This window comes from Xenopus tropicalis, chromosome 8 (assembly GCF_000004195.4).
Source record: "Xenopus tropicalis strain Nigerian chromosome 8, UCB_Xtro_10.0, whole genome shotgun sequence".
In the NCBI taxonomy this organism is placed as follows: Eukaryota; Metazoa; Chordata; class Amphibia; order Anura; family Pipidae; genus Xenopus; species Xenopus tropicalis.
Window position 1 is genome coordinate 71,340,472 of NC_030684.2, and position 22,468 is coordinate 71,362,939.

A 22,468-nucleotide genomic window follows, 5' to 3' on the forward strand; every position below is an offset into this window, starting at 1 on the left:
CCCAGCAGCAGGTTACAGGTAATTTACTTGTGTCATTACCACATTTTGTATTCTAAATAAAACCAAGTTTGTCATCTAAATGAGACATTTGTTCCATTTCTTTACAATAATGCTACAATTGGTAAAGATGCTTTCTGCATTATAGTTGAGTATATGAATTGAATTGAACTGTTTCCACTTACCCTAACTGTTGCATGATTGCTGATTATAATGCTGGTTCTGGTACTGGTAGTAATAAGGCAGGATGAAGTTATTGCTCTGTGTGTGTGTGTGTGTGTGTATATATATATATATATATAGCTATATTGTGACGTGATATACAACAATGCGTTTTGTATATAATTTTAGCCTTGGTATAAAAAAAATATATATATATATATTAATAAGAACAGGAAAGTTAAAGCTTTCTATGTGAAAGTCTTCACAGCACACAATAACTGGGCGATATAGCTGTTTTAGAAGGAGACAGAAAATTATATTACTCTGTTAATGGATGCAATCACTTTTGTTTTAATTTATACCACAGATTTATCTAGGTATAAATGAAAACAAACACATAAGAAATGTTCTGTATACAAAATAAACTATAACACTCTTCACAGACCATAAGTGGGAAGGAGTACAGTGTTAAGCCTTAAAAACTGAAACTCTTTATTATCTGTAAGCATTAGAAGCCCTTGATTAAAGAGTTTTTTTCTATTCCTGACACTTCTCCACCTTTTCTTACACAAAAGGAAATGTTGTAATATTTGCATCCTTGTAAGTAACATTTTTCTTTAAGGGACACCTGTAGATTAAAACCAAGCTGCCTTATGGCTACTAGTCTGGCATAGCCCCCTCCCAATTAATGACAGTGGTATGCCCTTATCAGCATTCATGGTTTCTGTTTGTGTTTGTATCTATGACATAATAGTAAAGTGTAGTGTCCCTTTAACTTTTCTCTTTTCTTGATTTTATTATAGGAAAAAATGTATTAAAATATATTTTTTTATATAAAAGAGTAATGGTTGATGTGCTGTTGAGTGGCACTGCCAAAGACTCCACAAGAGAATGGGCAGCTAAACACTGCAGCTACATCACTGTCTTAGCTATTATGTTTCCTATTTCCCACAATGCCTTTTGTAATTGTTACTTTTAGAGCTAAGTTTGCTAACACATTTTCATCTTGTTTTTCAGGTTAGGAAGATTATTTACAGTATTTACACCTTGCTGGGTGACCCTTTAAATGCACCATGGGTAACATGGTTGTAAGAAGTAACTTTGAATGGGTCTACACAGACCAACCACACTCAGATAGGAGGAAAGAAATACTGGGTAACTATCAATTTGCTGACATTTTAGATCTGTTTTTGGTACACAGCTCTACCTTATTATATTGTAACCACTTATTATATTGAAGTATATGTTTCAGCATTGATTTAGCAATTCATTTCATGTGGTTATTAGTAAATGCACACCCATTTATTTTGTAATGTATGCAATGCAAGAACCAGTTCACCACCATCCACCAAGTACTTTTAGGCTACATCAGCCATACTGACAATGAATTTAATGAGGCGTGTTGCAGTGTTGCAGCCCTTTTGCATGTGCCAAGTAGGACACAGCCATAAGGATTTGCACAAAGGTACATAGCTTTAAGGATACAGATGGGATGAAACCTGTATCCCTAAAGCTAACCATTAGGGTTATGGCACACGGCGAGATTTGTCGTCCATGGTGGGTGAAAAATATCCCCAAATGCCATAATACAAAAGAATTAAAAACATAAAAATTACCATTTGATTGTTCTAATTCACACTTCATCCCTGAGTGGCTGTACAAATTCTAGCACAAATTGTTTTTCATACTGTGGGTGTATAGAATCATATATAACATGGAAACTTTTTGGTAATTTTTTTTCATCCTCATTACAGTGATAAAACTAGTCACAAATTACTTAGTAGGGGAGATAAAGAGAAGCAGGGGTGGAACTTTGAGCCTGTGACAATCCCACCCCACACAAAATCATGGTTACTGCCCCCCCCCCTTTCCCTGCGGCTATGGGGTCTGTTTCCTCAGTAGTTATGCCACTGAAATTGTATATATATCGATTTTTCATTCTTGCCAGTGGAATGCTATCCACACAGACCTTTGGATTTGGAGCTTTACAGCTAGTAGCATTAATCAAATTACAAGTGCTAATGCTCCAAAATTCTATTCAAGGATTATGTCAAATGGGTGATTTCCATTTGACATTTAGGGGCTGATTTACTAAGACACGAATTCGAATCCGAATTGGAAAAATTCCGATTGGAAAACGAACATTTTGCGACTTTTTCGTATTTTGTGCGATTTTTTCGGCGCCTTTACGACTTTTCGGAAATTATCGCAACTTTTTCGTTACCAATACGATTTGCGCGAAAAAACGCGAGTTTTTCGTAGCCATTACGACTTGCGCGAAAAAACGCGAGTTTTTCGTAGCCATTCCGAAAGTTGCGCACAATCTGCCGATTTTTTCGTAGCGTTAAAACTTGCGCGAAAAGTCGCGCCTTTTTGTAGCGTTAAAACTTAAAAGGCGCAACGTTTCGCGCAAGTTTTAACGCTACGAAAAAATCGCAACTTTTCGCGAAAGTTTTAACGCTACGAAAAAATCACCAGATTTTGCGCAACTTTCGGAATGGCTACGAAAAACTCGCGTTTTTTCGCGCAAATCGTATTGGTAACGAAAAAGTCGCGATAATTTCCAAAAAAATCGCAAAATACCGATCATTACGAAAAAAACGCAATCGGACGCATTCGGCCCGTTCGTGGGTTAGTAAATGTGCCCCTTTGTCTAAAAATCAAAGACAAACCTCCCTCATGGAGACATCTGAGCATTGCTGATGCTATCTAAATTATCTAAATTTGCATGGAGTGGTACATAATCCTGTCTCAGAAACCTTCTTATTGCAGCCTGCTTTTGTTAACAGAAGGCCTTACACAGCCAAATCCACTTTTTGGGCAATCTTGGCCCTATTTGGCCACCCATATGCTGTACCAAATCAGGCTGATCAATTGTTGGCATCCAGTGGGGCCTACCTAATTGATATCTGGACAGCTATTGGTTGAACAGGCCAGTTAGCAGGCCCCATACACTGGCCAATTAGTTGCCAACTTGGTCTGAAGGGACAAAGTCAGCAGAATTGATTGGGCAATGTATGGCCACCTTACTAAGAGGAAAAGGAAGTTGGCCTGGGTTGCCGTAGTGTAGGGTGGATTAACTTTGGCTTCTGCCCCACCCCATACCCTAAGTCTTTCCTGCCCACCCCAAATGCACATTTAAACCTTTGTGTGCAAAAATGATTGTCAAGCTTCAGCTCTCAACTATGTTGACTGTTCTTGGATGCCTGGAACTTGTAGTTAAATAGGGACAAAATCCCCCTACCCGATTCCAACTAGTCTGCTTCCTGTACAGGCCTACTTGCCCACAACTAAAACGCATCATCTCAGCACCTTAGACTAAAACAACACTTTGGGGCAGATTTATTAAAACTCTCTAATTTTCAAACTTGACTAAATTTGTTTTCCTGAATGTCTATTTACTAAAAAAAGGTAGCAAGGTTAAGTCGCTCAGAGAAAAGTCGTAAAAAACTTAACTTTTTCAAATTGTCACAGCAAAAATTCTGACTTTATCGAATTGTCACTGCAACAATTAGAAAAGGTTGTGATTGTTGCTTTTGTCCATCAGCGAATGTGCCATTTAGCCAACTTCTGCCCTGTACATGAAGTAACTGATCTGAATGTGATCTGCCTGCTGGATTTGGGGTAGAAACCAATGAAGTGTGCAATTTTTTCCCCAAGTCCACCTCTACTGCATGCTCAGGACAGAAATTGGATGAACTGGTATGTTCTCTGCAGCAGAAAACACCGTATACAATCGATGGAGAACCATAGGTTAAATATTATTGCTAGACAGAGTTACAGTGGTCTTGAAATTACACAGAATGCAATTATTTTGCACATTTTTAGAACAAAAATAGCTGCTGTGCTTGGCAATGTATGTAAATAAAAAGCTAGGCCAAAGTACAAAAATAACCCATGTTACTTCTGGGTGCAGCAAGGGGGTAGGGCAGCAAGTATACTGTAACTGCTACTGACCAAAATCAGGATAATATACTAAATAGTGAAGTGGACAGACAGCATGACACTTTGTGACTATTCCACATTGTTGGGTATGGGTTAAACAGATTGCAGGAGCTTGAAGCCATAAAGTCAGCTCTCTGTGCAGATTCTACGCATCTGCAAGTCTGCGAGAGCTTTAACCAACCCGAAACTAAGAGCATCCAACCCTTGCTCCCACATGGTCCAATTGATTGGAGAAAAGGACAGTCAGTTGAATCAATATGGTTTGGCATTCCTTCCTTGAGTGTGCCTTAGTTGTTTTTTGCACAGAATGTCATATGATGTATTTATATGGGCGAGAAGACAAGATCTGTTTTTTGGTACAAATGAGAGTGGATGTAGAATTGCAAAGACTAGTGATTGCTGTTAAGGTGGTTGTTTTAACTCTTTTAAAATGGCTGTATTATTTAGCTAATTTAAACATACATTACAAAAGATACAAACATTTGCCTTTAGGAGTCTTATGTCTCTACACACCTGCTTGACCCAATACATATCTGCCAAAACTCCACTTTTTGTTTTAAGCCCTTGGCTCTTGCTCATGGCAGCCTGGGTTTCTCAGCTTGGACTGGGCTTCTGACAGGACTCCTGCCTGCACCCCCCCCCCACCCCCCAGTATGCCAAATGGTAACACAAGCCTTTTTTTTTCTTTTATAAAATGTCTGTATGTAATTTTCTGTTAATATTGGGTTAATTAAGAAATGTCAAAATAACTGTACAGAAACTAAATTATTGTCATAATGTTTTTATGTTTATCCTTTTAGCTAAATATCCTCAGATAAAGAACCTAATGGGACCCGACCCACGCTTCAAATGGATTGTCTCTTTTATGGTTATGGTCCAGATACTGTCATGTTTTGTTGTTCGTGATCTACCTTGGAAGTGGCTTCTTTTTTGGTCTTATGCATTTGGGGGTGTAATAAACCACTCACTTACCTTGGCAATCCATGACATCTCCCACAATGTAGCTTTTGGAAACAAATCAGCACGATGGAACCGCTTCTTCGGCATGTTTGCTAACCTCCCTATTGGTGTGCCCTATTCCACATCCTTTAAAAAGTACCATATTGACCATCACCGTTATTTGGGTGGGGACGGCTTGGATGTGGATATCCCAACAGACTTTGAGGGGCGTTTTTTCTGTAGCCCCATGCGCAAGGTCCTTTGGATAGTAATACAACCTCTGCTGTATGTCCTGCGTCCACTTTATGTCAACCCCAAGCCTATCACTCACCTAGAGATAATAAATGCTCTGGTCCAGTTTTCCTTTGACCTGATAATATATTACTTGTGGGGACTGAAGCCTGTGGCATACTTGATTGCTGGTTCATGTCTCTCCATGGGCTTCCACCCAATTTCAGGGCATTTCATAGCTGAACACTACATGTTTTTGAAAGGATATGAAACATACTCATACTATGGACCACTCAACTTGTTAACTTTCAACGTTGGCTACCACATGGAACATCATGACTTTCCGAGCATCCCTGGGAGCAAACTTCCACTGGTAAGAAAACATTGGCTTTAAAAGTATGAATTAGAGCTACTAACTTTTATCTAAGCAGGCTGGTGTATGAAGTGATCTGGGTTATAATACAACTTTATATCAATCTAATAGTTAGAATGGCACCAAAAACAGAATGCACCCTCAGACCATACCAGCTCCTCTAACTTGTTCATTACTTTATCTATATCTCAGTAAACCATGATCTGTTTCTTAGTGGGGTTCTCTATGCTTCCTGGTCTGTAGCACCTACTTGGTGAATCGTAATTCTTTATGGATGGCAGTTTTTGTAAAGTGCATATTTTTAACGCTATTCCAGCTTTCATCGATAGCTAAGTTGTTTATATATCATCATACATAAATCTTAATAAAACACACACACATGATACCACATTTATAAATGTACATGTTAAAAAAATTTGGGCAGAATTTGTAAAGATTTCAGGGTTGCAGTACTCTTTTGCAGTTCAATATCTTCTTTAGTTACCAACGCATGAGTGAGGATAGAAATCAGTAAAATACTTCAGGGTTATATAATGAAAAGTCTTGAGTTTGCCCACATATAGTAAACCATAGCAACCAATCAGAGATTTGTTTTCAGACAGCTGACCACTAAATGCTACTTGCTCACTGGTTGCTATGGGTTACAAAACAAGTGAAAAACCTAAAACCATGTTTTCTGTGCTACAGAAAAATGTAATTTATTTGTACAGTGTATATCCATTTATGTATACTAATTTTGTTATGCTTATGTATCACCTGTGGCTACAAACAATTTTAGAGGCTCATTTGCACCTACCACAGCTGAAAATGAACTACACGTCCCAGAAAATATTTCTTCCATTTGTAGTATCATTTCTAGAGGTCATGTGTTTTTCAGGTGTAACACATGATATACATACCTTTCTTTTGGATGTAGAATCTGTCCCTTGCCCATAAGAGCTTGCAGTGTCACTTTAGGGTGCATTTCAGACACTTATAGGGTAATGTAATAAATGGTCTTTTAGCTTCTTGCCTAGAAACTATAACAACCAATAAGAAGGTAGTGTTCAGTGGTCAACTGTTTGTAAACAAATCTCAGATCCTTCACTATGGGTTACTACATGTGGGCAAACATAACACTATTTATTACCCCATTAAATGGAGCTCACACCCCCTGCCACCTGAAAATTCACATCATGATTTTATTAACCTCCTATGAGTCAGCTGAATGGAAGGAGCAGCAGGCTGGAAGCAAACACCCAGTATTAGGTAAATGATGAATAAGAGTAGGCAAGAAGATGTGTGCCTTGATGTGTACGTGTAAGAGTACATCCCTTAAAAGATAAGGGAGCTAGAGAACTGGAAATGTGAATGAATTGATAAACAGTGACTGATGATGCAATGTTTCTGCAACTGCACCACATGACATACAGAATAAATGAATGAATGTAGGACAAATCAGTTAGGTCTAATGAGGGATCTAAACACTAAAAAGAACAAAATGGATACCCACAATATAGTTATTGAACTCTAATAATTGCCATTGCCATTACCATTTGTGACTTTTGTAAAAGGAACTGCTTATGTTTAGTGTCAGACAGCTGAAAACCCACCAGACAACTCTAGACCAAGGACCTACTCTTCCAAATTGCTTTCCATCCCCCCTCTTACTTACTTTCTTCTCTTATTCACTGCTGTATACTCTCCTCCCTTGTTCCCATTACCCCTTCCCTTCGCTTTCTTCTCATTCCCTTCCAATGCCAGGGCCCACCAGGTGTTGCCTAGTTTGACCCTTCTCATGTTAGGTGGCCCGCCACAAAGGGTATTTCTACTGCACAGTTCAAATTTACAAAAAGATCTTAGAATAATACAAACCTTTCCTCCTATCTCTATTATATTATATCTATTTCTTCTCCTTTGTAACATTTTTATAAGAGTGATACAGTCACATTTGTATCAATGATAGGAAGTCTTTATAAATCTAAGTCAATCCTCGTCTAGTCATATTATAATCATCTGGCTTCTGCTACATTGTTCCAGGAGTCAGAACTAATAGTGCAGAGAATTAAATTGGCTAAACAGATATTTATAAATAACTGTAAAACCATTACCAATTTTATAGTTAATGTATATTAGAAAGTTACTTATAATTATGTTCTCTTTATTACATAATTAAATCAGTGCTATGCCATCATCTTACCTGAACTTCTCAGGCATCACTGAGGCACACTAAAGTATGCGCTGTACGCATGGAGGGCTTAAGGCTAATGCCACACGAGGCATAGGGCGGATATTTTCGGCAAGCGGAAAAGCATTTGCTGAAAATTCTGCCCTACGCCTCCTACATGTACCTGCACCCGAATGAATGAGATACGCTCGGGTGCAGGCACATGTAGCCGATATATGCATAAAAACGTGTGCATTCTCTCGCATTTTTATGCGTATATCGGCTACATGTGCCTGCACCCGAGCATATCTCATTCATTCGGGTACAGGCACATGTAGGAGGCATAGAGCGGAATTTTCAGCAATAACATTTTTTAGAAACATATATTGTAACTTATTAGCAGTTAGTGATCTACACCCCCTCCCCTCCATCCCAGCAGCTATAGGGTCTGCTTCCTTTATAATTACACCCCTTCTGTGTAATATAGCAACCATTTTGCACACTTTCAGCCACATTATCTGACATTCTCCATATCTACAGAGCCCCTACACAACTGGATATGATTTCACTAGTCATGATCCCTGTGCAAAGATCAGGTTAGTGACAGGTGACAGATGAGTCACTAAACTGTTGTTAATAAATAGTATCTCAGAAACTGAAGGGCTGAATATGACTGGTGTCTATATTTCTAGCTTTAAAGCTGCACATTACAATATCATTAGAATATAGCATGAATAATCTGATCTTCAGTAACACTGCAGGCAAATAAAAAGGTTTTGTATATCAGTTGATCAACACAGGTTACTTTGATACATCTTTAGATTGTGTAACACCAAAGGGCAGGGTACTGGAAGGACTAATGAGAAAGTTAAGTAATCCTTGTGTTACACATTGTATTACACACTTCTTTTCATTGCAAATGGACTTGTGCAGGCAATTACAGATATATTTGATACGTCTTTTAAATAAGCAATGTGTTAGGCCATCATTGTGTTTGGTTTGCTGTGTTGCAGTTCAAGTCATTTATATCAGGTTACTTTTCAGTGCTTATTGTCTGATCAACAATATAGTGAGTATTGTTGCTCACATTGATGTTTTTATTCTGTTCATTATATAGACTTGCTAAGTGTTTGCATTCTGCATACAGTATGTAATACACAGAATTTCCCCTATAATTCCAGTTTAATTATGTGTGCTAAAAACTGCCAGGATTTTGCACTAAGTATAGTAATAAATCACACAGACATATGCACAAATAAATGGGGTCTTGGATATGGCCATTTTTTCCTGCCTTCATTTGCAGTTACTTTTTATGTGTTCCATCATAGGCTCCAGCACAACAGCCCTTATCCTGCTTTATAGGAATATTACTGCTAGGACTAAAGCCTTCCATTCATGTAATGTGTAGGGCTCCATTACACTTCTCCATGCTATGCTTTGTGCCTATAGGGCTTGTACTCATGGGCATTTGTTCCTGCGCTTCCCTGCAGTGGAACACAGGAGAAAGCCACTGCAGAGAAACCCAGAAACAACCACTACTGAGTACGAGACCTAAGAATGGTTGGCTTTCCTAAGTAACTCATTTTGCCAACAAGTAACCAGTAGACTAGACTCAGCAGATCTTAAATCTTTAACAATTACATTTACAAATATTTAAAAACTGCAGAAAATTTGACTTAATCTGTTTTGGAAAGCTGCTTAGAATAAGCATAAATGTATATTTTATATATATATATATTATAACACAAATTGAATTTGCATTAAAGGAATACTTTAATGGGAAAACATATTTTTTTCAAAACACATCAGTTAATAGAGCTTCTCCAGCAGAATCCATATTCCAAAAACACAGATTTTTTAAATTTAATTTTGAAATTTCACATGGGGCTAGCCATATTCTTCATTTCCAGGGTGCTACAGCCATGTGACTCTGTGCTCTGATAAACTTCAGTCACACTTTACTGCTGCGACTCCTCCAGTTACATGGAGGTAGGAGAAACAATAGGTTACCAGAAAGCAGTTCTAATGTGTAGCGCTGGCTCCTTCTGAAAGCTCAGTCTAAGGCACTGAGATGGCGCCTACACACCTATATTAAAGGGAAACGAAATGTAAAACACTTGGGGGTGCCAAAATGTTAGGCACCCCCAAGTGACTTTAACCGCTTACCTCGTACCCCGGGCTGGTGCCCCTGTTAGGAGAAAACAGCACCAGCCCGGGGCACCTGGAGCCGATCGCTTCCTTATTCCAGCTTCCGTTGCCGGAATGCCAGCGGTGGGCGCATGCGCGGTAGAGTGAAAAGCCAACTTTAATGTTTAAGTTCGGCTTTTCACTCTACTGCGCATGCGCGCGCAGCGAATCGGAAGAAGGAAGCGCCAGCAGCTACCCCGGGCTGGTGCTGTTCCCTCTTCACAGGGGCACCAGCCCGGGGTAAAAGGTAGGTGGTCAAAGTCACTTGGGGGTGCCTAACATTTTGGCACCCCCAAGTGACTTTGACTTTCTTTTTCCTTTAAACTAAAAAATACATTTGTTCAAGAATAACATTTTAAATGGTAGAGTGAATTATTTGCCATGTAATTTAGAAATAAAAAGTAGACCATGCAAATCATGACAGTATCCCTAAGGTGCAGACATTTTTGCAGCAACAAAAATGTCTTAAAAGGATGTACACTAATGTTCTAAGTACTAAGTCTGTATTAATTCAGTGACATTGCAAGCACTCCAAATAAATGTGTATTTAAAGGAATAATAATACAGGTATGGGGTCCCTTATCAGGAAACCCGTAACCCAGAAATCTCCAAATTATGGGAAGGCCATCTTCCACAGACTCAATTTTAATCAAATAATTAAAATGTAAAAATGATTTTCCTTTTCTCTGTAATAATAAAAGAATAATAAAGCAGTGCATTGTGCTTGATCACATCTTAGATATAATTAATCTTAGTTGGGTTTATTTAATGTTTCAATTTTTGTAGACTTAAAGTATGGTGATCCAAATTACAGAAAGCCCCCGAACCAAAAAAAACCCAGGTCCCAAGCATTCTGGATAGCAGGTCCCATACCTGCACTTAAAATAAAGACAAGCCAATGTCATTTCCAGGATCCGATTTCAGAGCTGTCAGCTTGACAGCTCTGCTATCCGGGGGAATGCGGCCCACCATGTTTTTTTCCAGTAACCAAAATAAAAATGTTTATATTGTACAAAGAGAGCACTTGAAGTAGTTTTGTTCTGAGATCTCTGGCTGGCTGCACATTTGTGGAAAAACATGTTGTACAACAAATAATACAAGGAATAGAGCTGACTCCTTGTGTTACAAGAGAGAATATGAATAATGAGGGCTGGTAGAACTTGAAATATCAGTATGAGTTTCTGTCTGAAGAATGCATACATCATCACAAGTAAAAAGCCATAAAGGAGATTGTACAATGCAGCTACAAACTAGTAATGCCAGATACTTTGTATAGAACTCCAGGACCTCCATTAGTTTCAGTCTGATGTTTCCATAGTGTCTCGCTTTGTCTCCATAGTGTCTCGCTTTGTCTCCATAGTGTCTCGCTTTGTCTCTGTAGCATCTTGCTTTATCTCCATAGTGTCTCACTTTGTCTCGTTTTCAGTTGCATGGCAACAATATTGATCTTAATGGACCTTAAGGCCAATGACCTCCATGATACTTCCCTTTTTTTACATGAATCATCTGACACCCAATCACTTGTTTTAAGCAAATAGGGGTGGCTGGGATGTTTTTTGGAGCTTTAATTTAAAGGGGGCATAAATGATTTTTATGCTTAAGGGCAATGCCACACAGAGCCAGCTATTTGTCGCAGCTACAAAATAGCAAATACTGATAATTGTCCCTAGGTGTGTTTTAGCAGAGACAATTCTCGTTATTATCTATGCTGCTTCCCACCTGTGTGCACATTAGGAAGAATAGCATGTGTTTGTTTCTGTGCTTTCCTGTGGTGGAAAGCAATGCAGGGAAGCACAGAAGGAAACTTTTGTGAGTACGAGCCCTTCGAAAACTGCGCTGAGAATGAAAACTGTTGCATAAAATTCTCATATTAGCCACAGTAAACAACTAATATCTTTACAACAGCACTTTCTGTAAGTAGCCTTTTTTATTGCACTAGTATTTTGCAGTGTGTGAAGACACTCCAAAAGGGGTTACTAATTGTTATAGTAATAAAATATTTTAATGTGACTAATAAGAGTAAAACAAATGGTAATTAGCTAGTACAGCTGATAACTATGTCTGTTTGTGATTAAGAATAAAACTCTTTAACATAAGCCACCTGGCTGTGTGTAACACTTCATAGTTACTAGTTAACTTGTTGCTAACAGTGATATATCAGGTTCCAAAGTTCATTCAAGCCATTAGGCTGACCTTTGGACTATGAGGCATTATGGGAGCTAATCTGTGAAACAATTAACCATCTTGTTTCTCATGTTGCTGATTGCATTTTTATTTATTCACTGTTAATGCTTTAATAAATAATCTGTCTGGTTAGATTTGTAAAACGGGAAATAATCGGGAATAAAGTGTATACCTTCCCCAGTTGGCTCATTAAAATTTCTTTGCTCTTGCACCACTCTTTATAGGAGAAGGACATGGTACAAAATCAGTGAGCAGCAATTGAATAGGATAGACAAGCAGCTGTCTCAATTGTAGATGAATTACTAGTGTTGCATGTGGATTTTTTTACAGTGCTTTCAATACGTTTAATGCAGTTAAAACTAAAACAGCAGAGCTGAGAGTACCAATGCGCAAGGGGTTTATGTTAACACAAGTACAAGTACCTTAAATTAATGAGATTTTTTGTGCAGCCAAGCGTAACTGCCCTTGTGGCTGTATATGAGTCACTATTTGCAGCAGAGCAGAACATTTACCTGGAATTTCTTATAGTAGGGATTTGGGATAAGAAGCAGGTTAGGGGCACCATAACAAAACATGGATAGCATAAAATGGGTATAAAATAAGAAATAAAAGAGTAGGAAAAAGCAGAACATAGACTGTAAAACTTGTGTGTGCAGGGGCCCCTGATCCAATTTGTATTCTGTACACTTTATTTGTTATATTATTGTATATAAATAAATGGAGAACACTTTGTAACTTGCTGGTTAAGATGATGTATGTTAAGGGTGAGAAGAGTAGAAAAGAAGATTAAAGTGTTGAGAATATCTAACAAAAGTGAAATTAAAAAAAAGACCAAATATATATATTTGGGGGGGATATAAGGATATTGCAGAGTAGGAGAGCTGTAGAAAGTGGGAGAGAAAAACTGTAGACTGAAGATAAAATGCAAGGTAAAAATATAAAATAGTAGGTAAAACATATAATAATACAATCATAGATAAATTGTTTAGAGAATGGGGAAGGAATGAAAGAAAAGGAGCTAACAAAAGAGGAATGAAAAGGAGGACAGAAAAGTGGACATCGGAAATGGAAAGGGGTGTGAGAGAATAACAAAGCTCCAAGGGAGCTGGAAGGGCAGAAAAGAGACAGAGAAAAACAGGGGAGAATGGGCTGTTAGAGAAGAAGGAAAAAAGTGGGAACATTTATAATTGAGGCGTGTATATAATAGAGGTTAGAGACAATGCAAGAGCAAATGGTAAAGGAGAGGCAATATAGAAGCGCAAATCATAAAAACAAAGATATGTAAACAGAATTTGAAATAAACACTGAATAGCAGAGGGAGGAAAAAAACAGCAGGGGATAGAAGAGTTGGGAAGGAAATTTTTAAAGAGCAAAAAAGTTACATATGTAGGATGGGTACATGAATGAGGAGGGCTAAATAAACGTTGAGCGTCAAAGGGGCCTGAGCAAATAAACTTTAAAACCCTGTGCCTTAGTGTGTTATTTCCTCACTCCTCCTAACCCTGCAGCTATTTTTTTTAATTTTACCTATTCTTTCTTATTTGTTCTACTTCAGGTCCGTAAAATCGCTCCAGAGTATTACGACACCCTTCCATACCACTCATCATGGGGGCGAGTGCTTTGGGATTTCATATTCTGCAAGGAACTGGGACCTTTCTCACGTGTCAAGAGAGAGTGTGAATTAGCAAAGAAGGACTAAAAATATTTATTTTACTTTAATGTGTGTAATGATTACACAATGCTGCATTTTCATGATACTGTGTGATGTGTTTTTTATTCTGAGCTTCAGTCCTTAATTGAGCTGGCATCCAAAGAGCTGTCCATCATGGATATATCCACCAAAGCATCTTTTCTCAGCTAGTATTATGCGTGGATGAACGCTTCCTTTTTTTTAGCTTGTTGCCCTTTACAAGGAGACCCTATATTTTGAAGAGGTCTATGAGACATAAAAGTGGTATTTGTCATTTTTTGACAATTTGGATGCAACTTATTATTTGCAATGAAGTAATTGCACTGAGCACATTTAGTGAATTTGTTGTTTGAATTATTCATTAGAAGTTTTCCAATTTTTTAATATGATTTAAAATTTAAATGGGTGGTTCAACTTTTAGTATATTATAGAATTCTATTCCTATTCCTAGCAACTTTGCAATTGGTCTTTATTATTTATCTTTTATAGATTTTTAATTATTTACCTTTCTCTTCTACATCTTTTCATCTTTCAAACAGGGGTCACTGACCCCAAAAGCCAACCTATTGCTCTGTGAGGCCACAACTTTATTACTGTTACTTTTTATCTTGCATCTTTCTATTCAGTCCCTCTGCTATTTGTATTCCAGTCTCTCATTTAACCCTCTGTATGGTTGCTCAGGTATACAAGACCTTAGTAACCAGATAGCTGCTGAAATTCCAAACTGGAGAGCTGCTGAACAAAAAGCTAAATAACTGAAAAAACACAAAAAAAATTAAAAATGAAAACCAATTGCAAATTGTCTCAGAATATCAATGTCTATGTCATATTAAAAGTTAATTTAAAGGTGAACAACCCCTTCAATAAAACAATTTATATGTCAAAACAGCACATATGTTACCATAATATGGTAGCATAAACATTGTGGTTGGAAAAGGTCCACTTGTGGCTTCCTTCCAAATACTGCTTTGATGCGAGTCACATAACTGGGTGACACATGAGAATCCCAATGTTCAGTAGTGACAGTAATCCATGAGGCACAGTCTTGCGCTGAACTCTTTCTTTCATGTAAACTTATGCATTTGTGTTCATGCCATTTGCAGTCCACTCCATGACAGCTGTCTGGGAGCAAACTGGGGATAACACCTAGAGCCAAAAATGTATATAAATAAAGTTTGTTTTTTTATTTAATTAAACTTGTTCAGTTTTTTTTTTTAGAACTGTGTTTTGGTTGCAGCCGGAAAATATTTCCAACTTTGAGATCAGAACTATGATCTTCCTCGGGAAAGATTATTGTGATCTAAACATTGAAATAGAGGCTGGGTTTGAAACTGATTTATTTATTTATTATCAATCAACTTAGCTGCACAAGAGGGGGCCAGGCCCCCCACCAGAAAATATCTTCAGGAGGGGCCCAGCACACACTTCAACCCAACCGGCCTTCCAGTCTGGTTGTGTGTGCGCCAGCAAGCATGTGAATTTTCAGAGGGGCTATAGAAAGCTGATGCCGTGGTCCAGCCCCACCCCCCGCCACCATGGGGTCTGCTTCCTCTATAGTTATGCCACTGAATCAACTACAGTTTATTGGCCTCATACACTGTATCTGACTCCAGACCATTCCAAGAGATACTGGAGCCCAAGTCTGCCCGCTTACCCAGTGTCTCCACCGACAAACCCCCATTGAACCACTTGCCACCAGCACTGCTGCCACTTGATACTACTCCCCCACTCCAAAGTCCTAGTGCAGCAACAGCAGATATGGGAACCTTGCAGGTTATGCTTAAAATGATTGTGTGAGTATATAATATTTATACAGCGATATATACATGTATTGTGGTAGAGTGACCCAACAAATGAGAGAAAAGGTGAGTTTTCCCTTCAAGTTCTCCATAGTGGGAGATGTAATCTCTAAGGGAGAGGATGATAAACCAAGAAGGTTTGCTCTGTTTAAAAGGTTGTGCTGTCTGGCCCTGAAAGCTATAGGGTTCTAGATCAGGCGATCCATTCCAGTAGTCCAGCTCACCTATTGGAGCTTACTTTCCACAGGAAGGCTGTCCTGTGGAAAAGGTATTTAATTGTATAGGCAGGTGTGAGACACTCTCTCAGAGCAGGGCACAGGGCAGGAAGCTGTGTCAGGACTCCCAGAGGGGCTGGGGGTGCTGCCTGCCACTGCCAGACGCAGAGGGAGCCCAGAATTGAGAAAGCTGCCAAGAGACTGAGGATCTAAGGAGCTGAAAGGAAAGCCAGGAGGCTGAGCTAATTCCCCAGAAGTGTTGTGAGTACAGGGGTGACCCCAACATTTGTGTTTTCCCACTGGTAGTGCACAAGGGGCCCAGGTTAGTGAGGGAACTAATCTAATGTGTCTATTTTTATGATTTGTTTTGTATGCTGAAATGGCCCCCCCTGTGTAAATAAACTGCCTTAAAGCCAAGAAAGTGTCTGTCCTGGATCCCGCTAGTTTACAGTATATACACGTGAAAAAAGGTAAGTACACTCCTTGGAAAGTTTTGACTTTTTCAACATATAGCAATTTGATCTTCATTTTAATAACATTACTAGAAAAATATAATATAAGAAATATCATGGAGCGTTTACATTCTGTAGTTCATTGTGTAATTTAAATAAACATAAATGCAAGTTTTGCATGTGGAAACAGTAATGACACCCCTACACTTATCACTAACTGAAATAGCTAAAATTAGACTCGGGTGCAAATGCTAATAATATTGTTAGAGAGGATCTTCAAGAAACCAATCTTATTTAAACCTTAGACATTTAGTTTGGTCTGCTCTTTGTTGTTGAACTGTGTGATATAGTCATGCCTAGACTGAAGAGTTTTCTTATGCCTTTAAAAGAAGGTTATAAATGCCTATGTCTGGCAAAGGATAGCCCTGACCAACACCCATTTTTTGTGTATTTCTGTACTTTTGCAATTATTCTGCTGGAAGAATGGCCAAACTTCCATGTGGCTGTAACACCCCAACACCAGCCCCTTTAATGTTAATATTTAAAATGGGTGTTGGTCTGGGCAATCTCTATTCTTTAAAAGCCACAAGCAAGGGATGAATAAGTCTGTGAAACCAATGCTGTGGTCTTCTCAATATCTCTCCTATAAAAGCCTATGGCTGAAGGGGATTAAAGGAGAAGGAAAGGCTTATAAAGAGTTATTCTCAAGCTGCAGGCTTCAGTTGTCTCAATAGTGCCCTTAAGTCTCCCCATATTTCACCTGTTCAGATGATCAGAAGCCAAACAGGAAGAAAAAACGCTGAGCTGTGTAAAGAAAGTTCCCATAATGCCTCACTCCTGCACAGACATGCAGACCAAACTGAACATGCTCAGTTAGTTAGACTACGAGTCAGCTTCCTGCTGATTGGCTCAGATCCAGATTCCTAAGGGGGGGAGTGAGTTCTTAGCATTCTTCAGGGAAGGGGGAGCAGGAAAGAGCAGAGAACAGAAAGCTGCGTGTCTCTGGCACAGGAATTACAGACACAACTAATCTTTTTTCAGAGAAGTCAGTGCAGTGTTTCTGTGAGTGCTTATGGCTGTATTTACATAGACCTTTATGATAAAGCTTACTTAGTTTTTACCTTTCTTTCTCCTTTAAGCCCTCAAACCAGTTCCTTGGTCAGGAGACACTTACAGGGCCGGATTTCTGTTCTGGGCGCCCCGAGGCCGCCCCTGTACGTCGCCCCCCCTCCACTCGTGCGCATGCGCAAATGCACCCCCCCGGTGCGCATGCGCAAACACGCGATAACCCCCCCCCCCCCGCGAGTGCGCATGCGCTACTTTAAACTCCCATACTGAGCAGTGGGGAGAGGTCCCGACTGCTCCGTATGGGAGCCAAATTTAAAAATTTTCTTGCGGCGGGGCGGCATGCCGCCCCTAAACTTCTGCCGCCCTAGGCCCGGGCCTTTGTGACCTCTCCACAAATCCGGGCCTGGACACTTATCCCAAGAAATACTGCCATACAGGGAGGTGCCAGCCTTAACAGTTAGAATCACCATGTGGGGTTTACTTTGACATGGTGGGTGGCTTGGCAAGTTCATGATCATAGCTTTGTAACTTAAACCCCTGTTTTTGTAAATATACTTTTGCAATTATTCTGCTGGAAGAATGGCCAAACTTCCATGTGGCTGTAACACCCCAACACCAGCCCCTTTAATGTTAATATTAAAAATGGGTGTTGGTCTGGGCAATCTCTATTCTTTAAAAGCCACAAGCAAGGGATGAATAAGTCTAAGGTAATGGTACTTGCACAGGTACTAAATTACTGATGAAATAAGCGACCGGGGAATGTACATTGACCATTCTCCTCATTTTTGTTTTGCAGTAAAACCACCAAGAAATGGCTGGGAAAAAAGTCAAAGCCCAGATCTACATCCCATCAAGATTATTTATACATTTATTTATAAAATGTCAACATGTTCAGCAGTGCTGTACATATGGGTACATAATAACTGACAAACATACTGATTAGGTAACAAGGGCCCACACAAGGTATAAAAATATGTAGCTGTAGGGGAATATATATTGAAGAAATATTATCAGTGTTATGGTCGTGTGGAGATAATGGGTAAAGAGAATGTGATGAGTAGAATCTGATGTGCTATAAGATGTGATTACTTGCTAGAGGTGATTAGGTATGTGTGTAAGTTTCACAGAGAAGAGTTTTAAAGGAACATATAAAACTTTAGGGTTTGGGAGTGTCTAATGCCATGTGGTAATGAATTCCACAGGTAGGAAAATGCTCTGGTTAAGTCCTGTAGTCGTGTAAATGAAGAGGTTATTAGGGCAGAAGAACGTTTAAAGGGGAACTATTGTGAAAATGTAAATATGTATATATATGTATATAGACACACACAAACACATACATGTTTTTACTTAGTGTATCGACTAGTACTTAACCTGCAAAGCACACAGAGCACAGCTTATGCAAGGCAATTTTCTAAAAACTGTATATAGTGCCCCCTAGTGGGGATAATATGCAAATTTGTTGTTCTTATTCGCTGCTGGAAGGGGTGTTATTATCCTTTAAAGGAACAGTAACACCAAAAAATGAAAGTGTTTTAAAGTAATTAAAATATAATGTACAGTTGCCCTGCGCTGGTAAAACTGGTAAGTTTGCAACAGAAACGCTACTATAGTTTATATAAATGAGCTGCTATTTCAACACGGGGGCAGCCATTGAAGCTGGGGAAAAAGAGAAAAGGCACAGGCACATAGCAGATAACAGATAAGCTTTGTAGAATATAATGGGGTTTTATCTGTTATCTGCTAAGTAACCTGTGTCTTTTCTCCTGTAAATGGCTGCCCCCGTGGCTACACAGAAGCTTTATTATATAAACTATAGTAGTCTTTCTATGGAAAAAACACCAGTTGTACCAGTACAGGGCAGCATTACATTATATAGTAATTACTTTTATACACTTTCATTTTTTGGTGTTACTGTCCCTTTAATTATTTAGCACCCATGCATTTGCAAAACGCTTTAAACAGATTGTTCATGATTCACATTAGTCCCTGCCCATATGTCCAAAACATGTTCATTTCATCAGGAGCCAATAAACCTGCCTGTATATTTTCAAAGTGTGGGAAGAAACAAGAGTACGTGGCCTGCTGCAGTCATAAAATTTCTAAGTTATAAAACTAACAACATATTTTTCCTGTTCTTACAAGACAATGGAACTACATATTGTTCTGGTTTCCCAGGATCTTGCCTGGGCGAGTGCACGAACAGTACAGAAATACTTGTTAGGGAAAGCCAACAACTTGGCACCCACCTCAGATTATTCCTTCTGCTTCAACATCCGTGGTGGGCAAGTTATTTGAAGGCTTGTTAAGGGATCACATACAAAATTATGTACTGGAGAATGCCATTATGAGCATGACAGGTCATGTCAGACCAATTTAATTGCTTTTTATGATGTGGTAAGTAAGAAGCTGGACAGTGGGGATGCAGTAGATATAATCTATTTGGATTTTGCCAAAGCATTTGATACCGTTCCCCACAAACGACTGCTTTCTAAGCTAAGGTCTATTGGTCTTAGTGAAGTCGTTTGCACATGGATAGAAAACTGGCTACAGGATCGGGTACAGAGGGTGGTTGTTAATGGTACATTCTCTACTTGGAATAAGGTTCTCAGTGGGGTCCCTCAGGGTTCTGTACTGGGTCCACTTTTGTTTAATTTGTTCATAAATGACTTAGGGGAGGGTATTATGAGTAATGTATCAGTGTTTGCAGATGACACAAAAATCTGCAGACCAGTAAATTCTATCCAGGATGTGACATCCCTGCAGCAGGATCTTGACCAACTGGCAATCTGGGCAGCTAAGTGGCAGATGAGATTTAATGTGGATAAATGTAAGGTCATGCACCTGGGGTGTAAAAATATGCAAGCCCCGTATACCCTTAATGGGACTGCACTAGGCAAATCCATAATGGAGAAGGACCTTGGAGTCCTTGGAGATAATAAACTTGGCTGTAGCAAGCAATGCCAGGCAGCAGCTGCAAGGGCAAACAAGGTTTTGAGCTGTATTAAAAGGGGTATAGATTCACGGGAGGAGGGGGTTATTCTTCCCCTTTACAGAGCACTGGTAAGGCCCCATCTAGAATATGCTGTTCAGTTTTGGTCTCCAGTGCTTAAACGGGACATTATTGAGTTAGAGAGGGTCCAGAGAAGGGCAACTAAGCTGGTAAAGGGTATGGAAAGTCTCAGTTATGAAGAAAGACTGGCCAAGTTGGGTCTGTTTACACTGGAGAAGAGGCGCTTAAGAGGTGACATGATAACTATGTATAAATATATAAAGGGATGATATAATAACCTTTCTAATGTTTTATTTACCAGTAGGTCCTTCCAACGGACACGAGGGCACCCACTCCGTTTAGAAGAAGGGAGGTTCCATTTAAACATTCGGAAAGGATTTTTTACAGTGAGAGCTGTGAAGTTCTGGCTGATACATTATATAACTTTAAGAAGGGGCTGGATGGATTCTTAGCAAGTGAGGGAATACAGGGTTATGGGAGATAGCTCTTAGTACTAGTTGATCCAGGGACTGGTCCGATTGCCATCTTGGAGTCAGGAAGGAATTTTTTCCCCTCTGCGGCAAATTAGAGAGGCTTCAGATGGGGTTTTTTGCCTTCCTCTGGATCAACTAGTAGTTAGACAGGTTATATATAGGTATTATGGTTGAACTTGATGGATGTATGTCTTTTTTCAACCCAACTTACTATGTTACTATGTTACTATATAATCTACTGGGCCTGAAACATGAAGAGTTGTAGAAATATCCCCCTCTCACAAACAAAAAAACAATACTAATAGTTAACAGGTTAGTAAAATATAGCTTGTTCCAAAGCTACAGTGTGTTTTAAAACACCTGTAACTAGGCATGGGCAATTTCTGTACATTAGTTGAAAGAACTTATGTTTCCTTGCCTACACCAGCAATTATCACCAAAAACACAAATGGCACTTTTTAAGCAAGTTTGGAATTGATTTTCCATTGTCTATGTATATTTTTATTAACATAGTGCTACTTTTCTGCACAGAGTGGTACATTAAACAGGTAGTTAACCTTGATATTACATTTTAGTATAATGTGGACAGCAGTATACTAAGACTACTTGCATCTTTTGGGGGGGATTTTAAAAAAATGTACATATTTTGTTCTGCAACTGTTAGGCTTACAATTTAAACTACCCTGTTGCAAGGGCTGAATTACCCTAGTAACCACGCAGCTATTTTAAAGTCTGAATGGAAGATCAATAAAACAGGACCTAAAAAATATAAGTCATTAAAAATAGGTATAGCAATAACCTAACATTCATTGTTTTTTGGTTGCCCAGTCAGCGACCAACCATATTGCATTTTCAGTTGCAGTTTGGAATAGGCATACTAAATATTCTAAAACATATCAAATAAATACATTCATTGAAAAGTTGCTTAGTGTAAATCCATCTATACCATTTCACCTATTGTATCAGTTATTGATTGCTTTATATGTTACTCTGTATGTCCAATATATGAAACCCACTTATTGTACAGCTAAAGCCAAAAAACACTACTCGCTACTAATACTTCTCGATCTCTCGGCTGCTTTTGACACTGTGGATCACCCTCTTCTCCTCCTGTCTCTCCGCTCTCTTGGCCTTCGTGACACTGCCCTATCCTGGATTTCATCTTATCTCTCAGATCGATCCTTCAGTATATCTTACAATGGTGAATCGTCTTCTCCCTTGCCTCCTTCTGTCGGGGTTCCTAAAGGCTCTGTCCTGGGCCCCCTACTATTTTCTCTCTATACCTCCTCACTTGGAAAATTAATCAATTCTTTTGGCTTTCAGTACCACCTCTATGCTGAAGATACTCAGATCTATCTTTCCTCTCCTAATCTCAACCCAGAGCTTCTAACGCGTGTCTCTTCCTGCCTGTCCGCTATCTCCACTTGGATGTCCCAACGTTACCTTAAATTAAACCTCTCTAAGACTGAATTGGTTCTCTTTCCCCCATCCAACGCCCACATTGTTGCCGAGGTATCAATAACAGTTAACAATTTTACCATCACCCCATCTTCCCAAGCCCGGTGCCTTGGGGTTATCCTTGATTCCGCCCTGTCCT

General features: G+C 39.1%; 1 protein-coding gene across 1 annotated transcript; it reads left to right on the top strand.

Annotated features, from left to right (window-relative positions):
- Nucleotides 1–15,045, top strand: degs3 (degenerative spermatocyte homolog 3, lipid desaturase). Its single transcript, NM_203621.1, has 4 exons — nt 1–18; nt 1,177–1,314; nt 4,905–5,647; nt 13,720–15,045. Exons 2-4 carry the CDS (start codon nt 1,233–1,235, stop codon nt 13,861–13,863), a joined length of 969 nt encoding a protein of 322 aa, NP_988952.1. The 5' UTR covers nt 1–18; nt 1,177–1,232; the 3' UTR covers nt 13,864–15,045.
- Nucleotides 15,046–22,468: the final 7,423 nt, after the last annotated feature.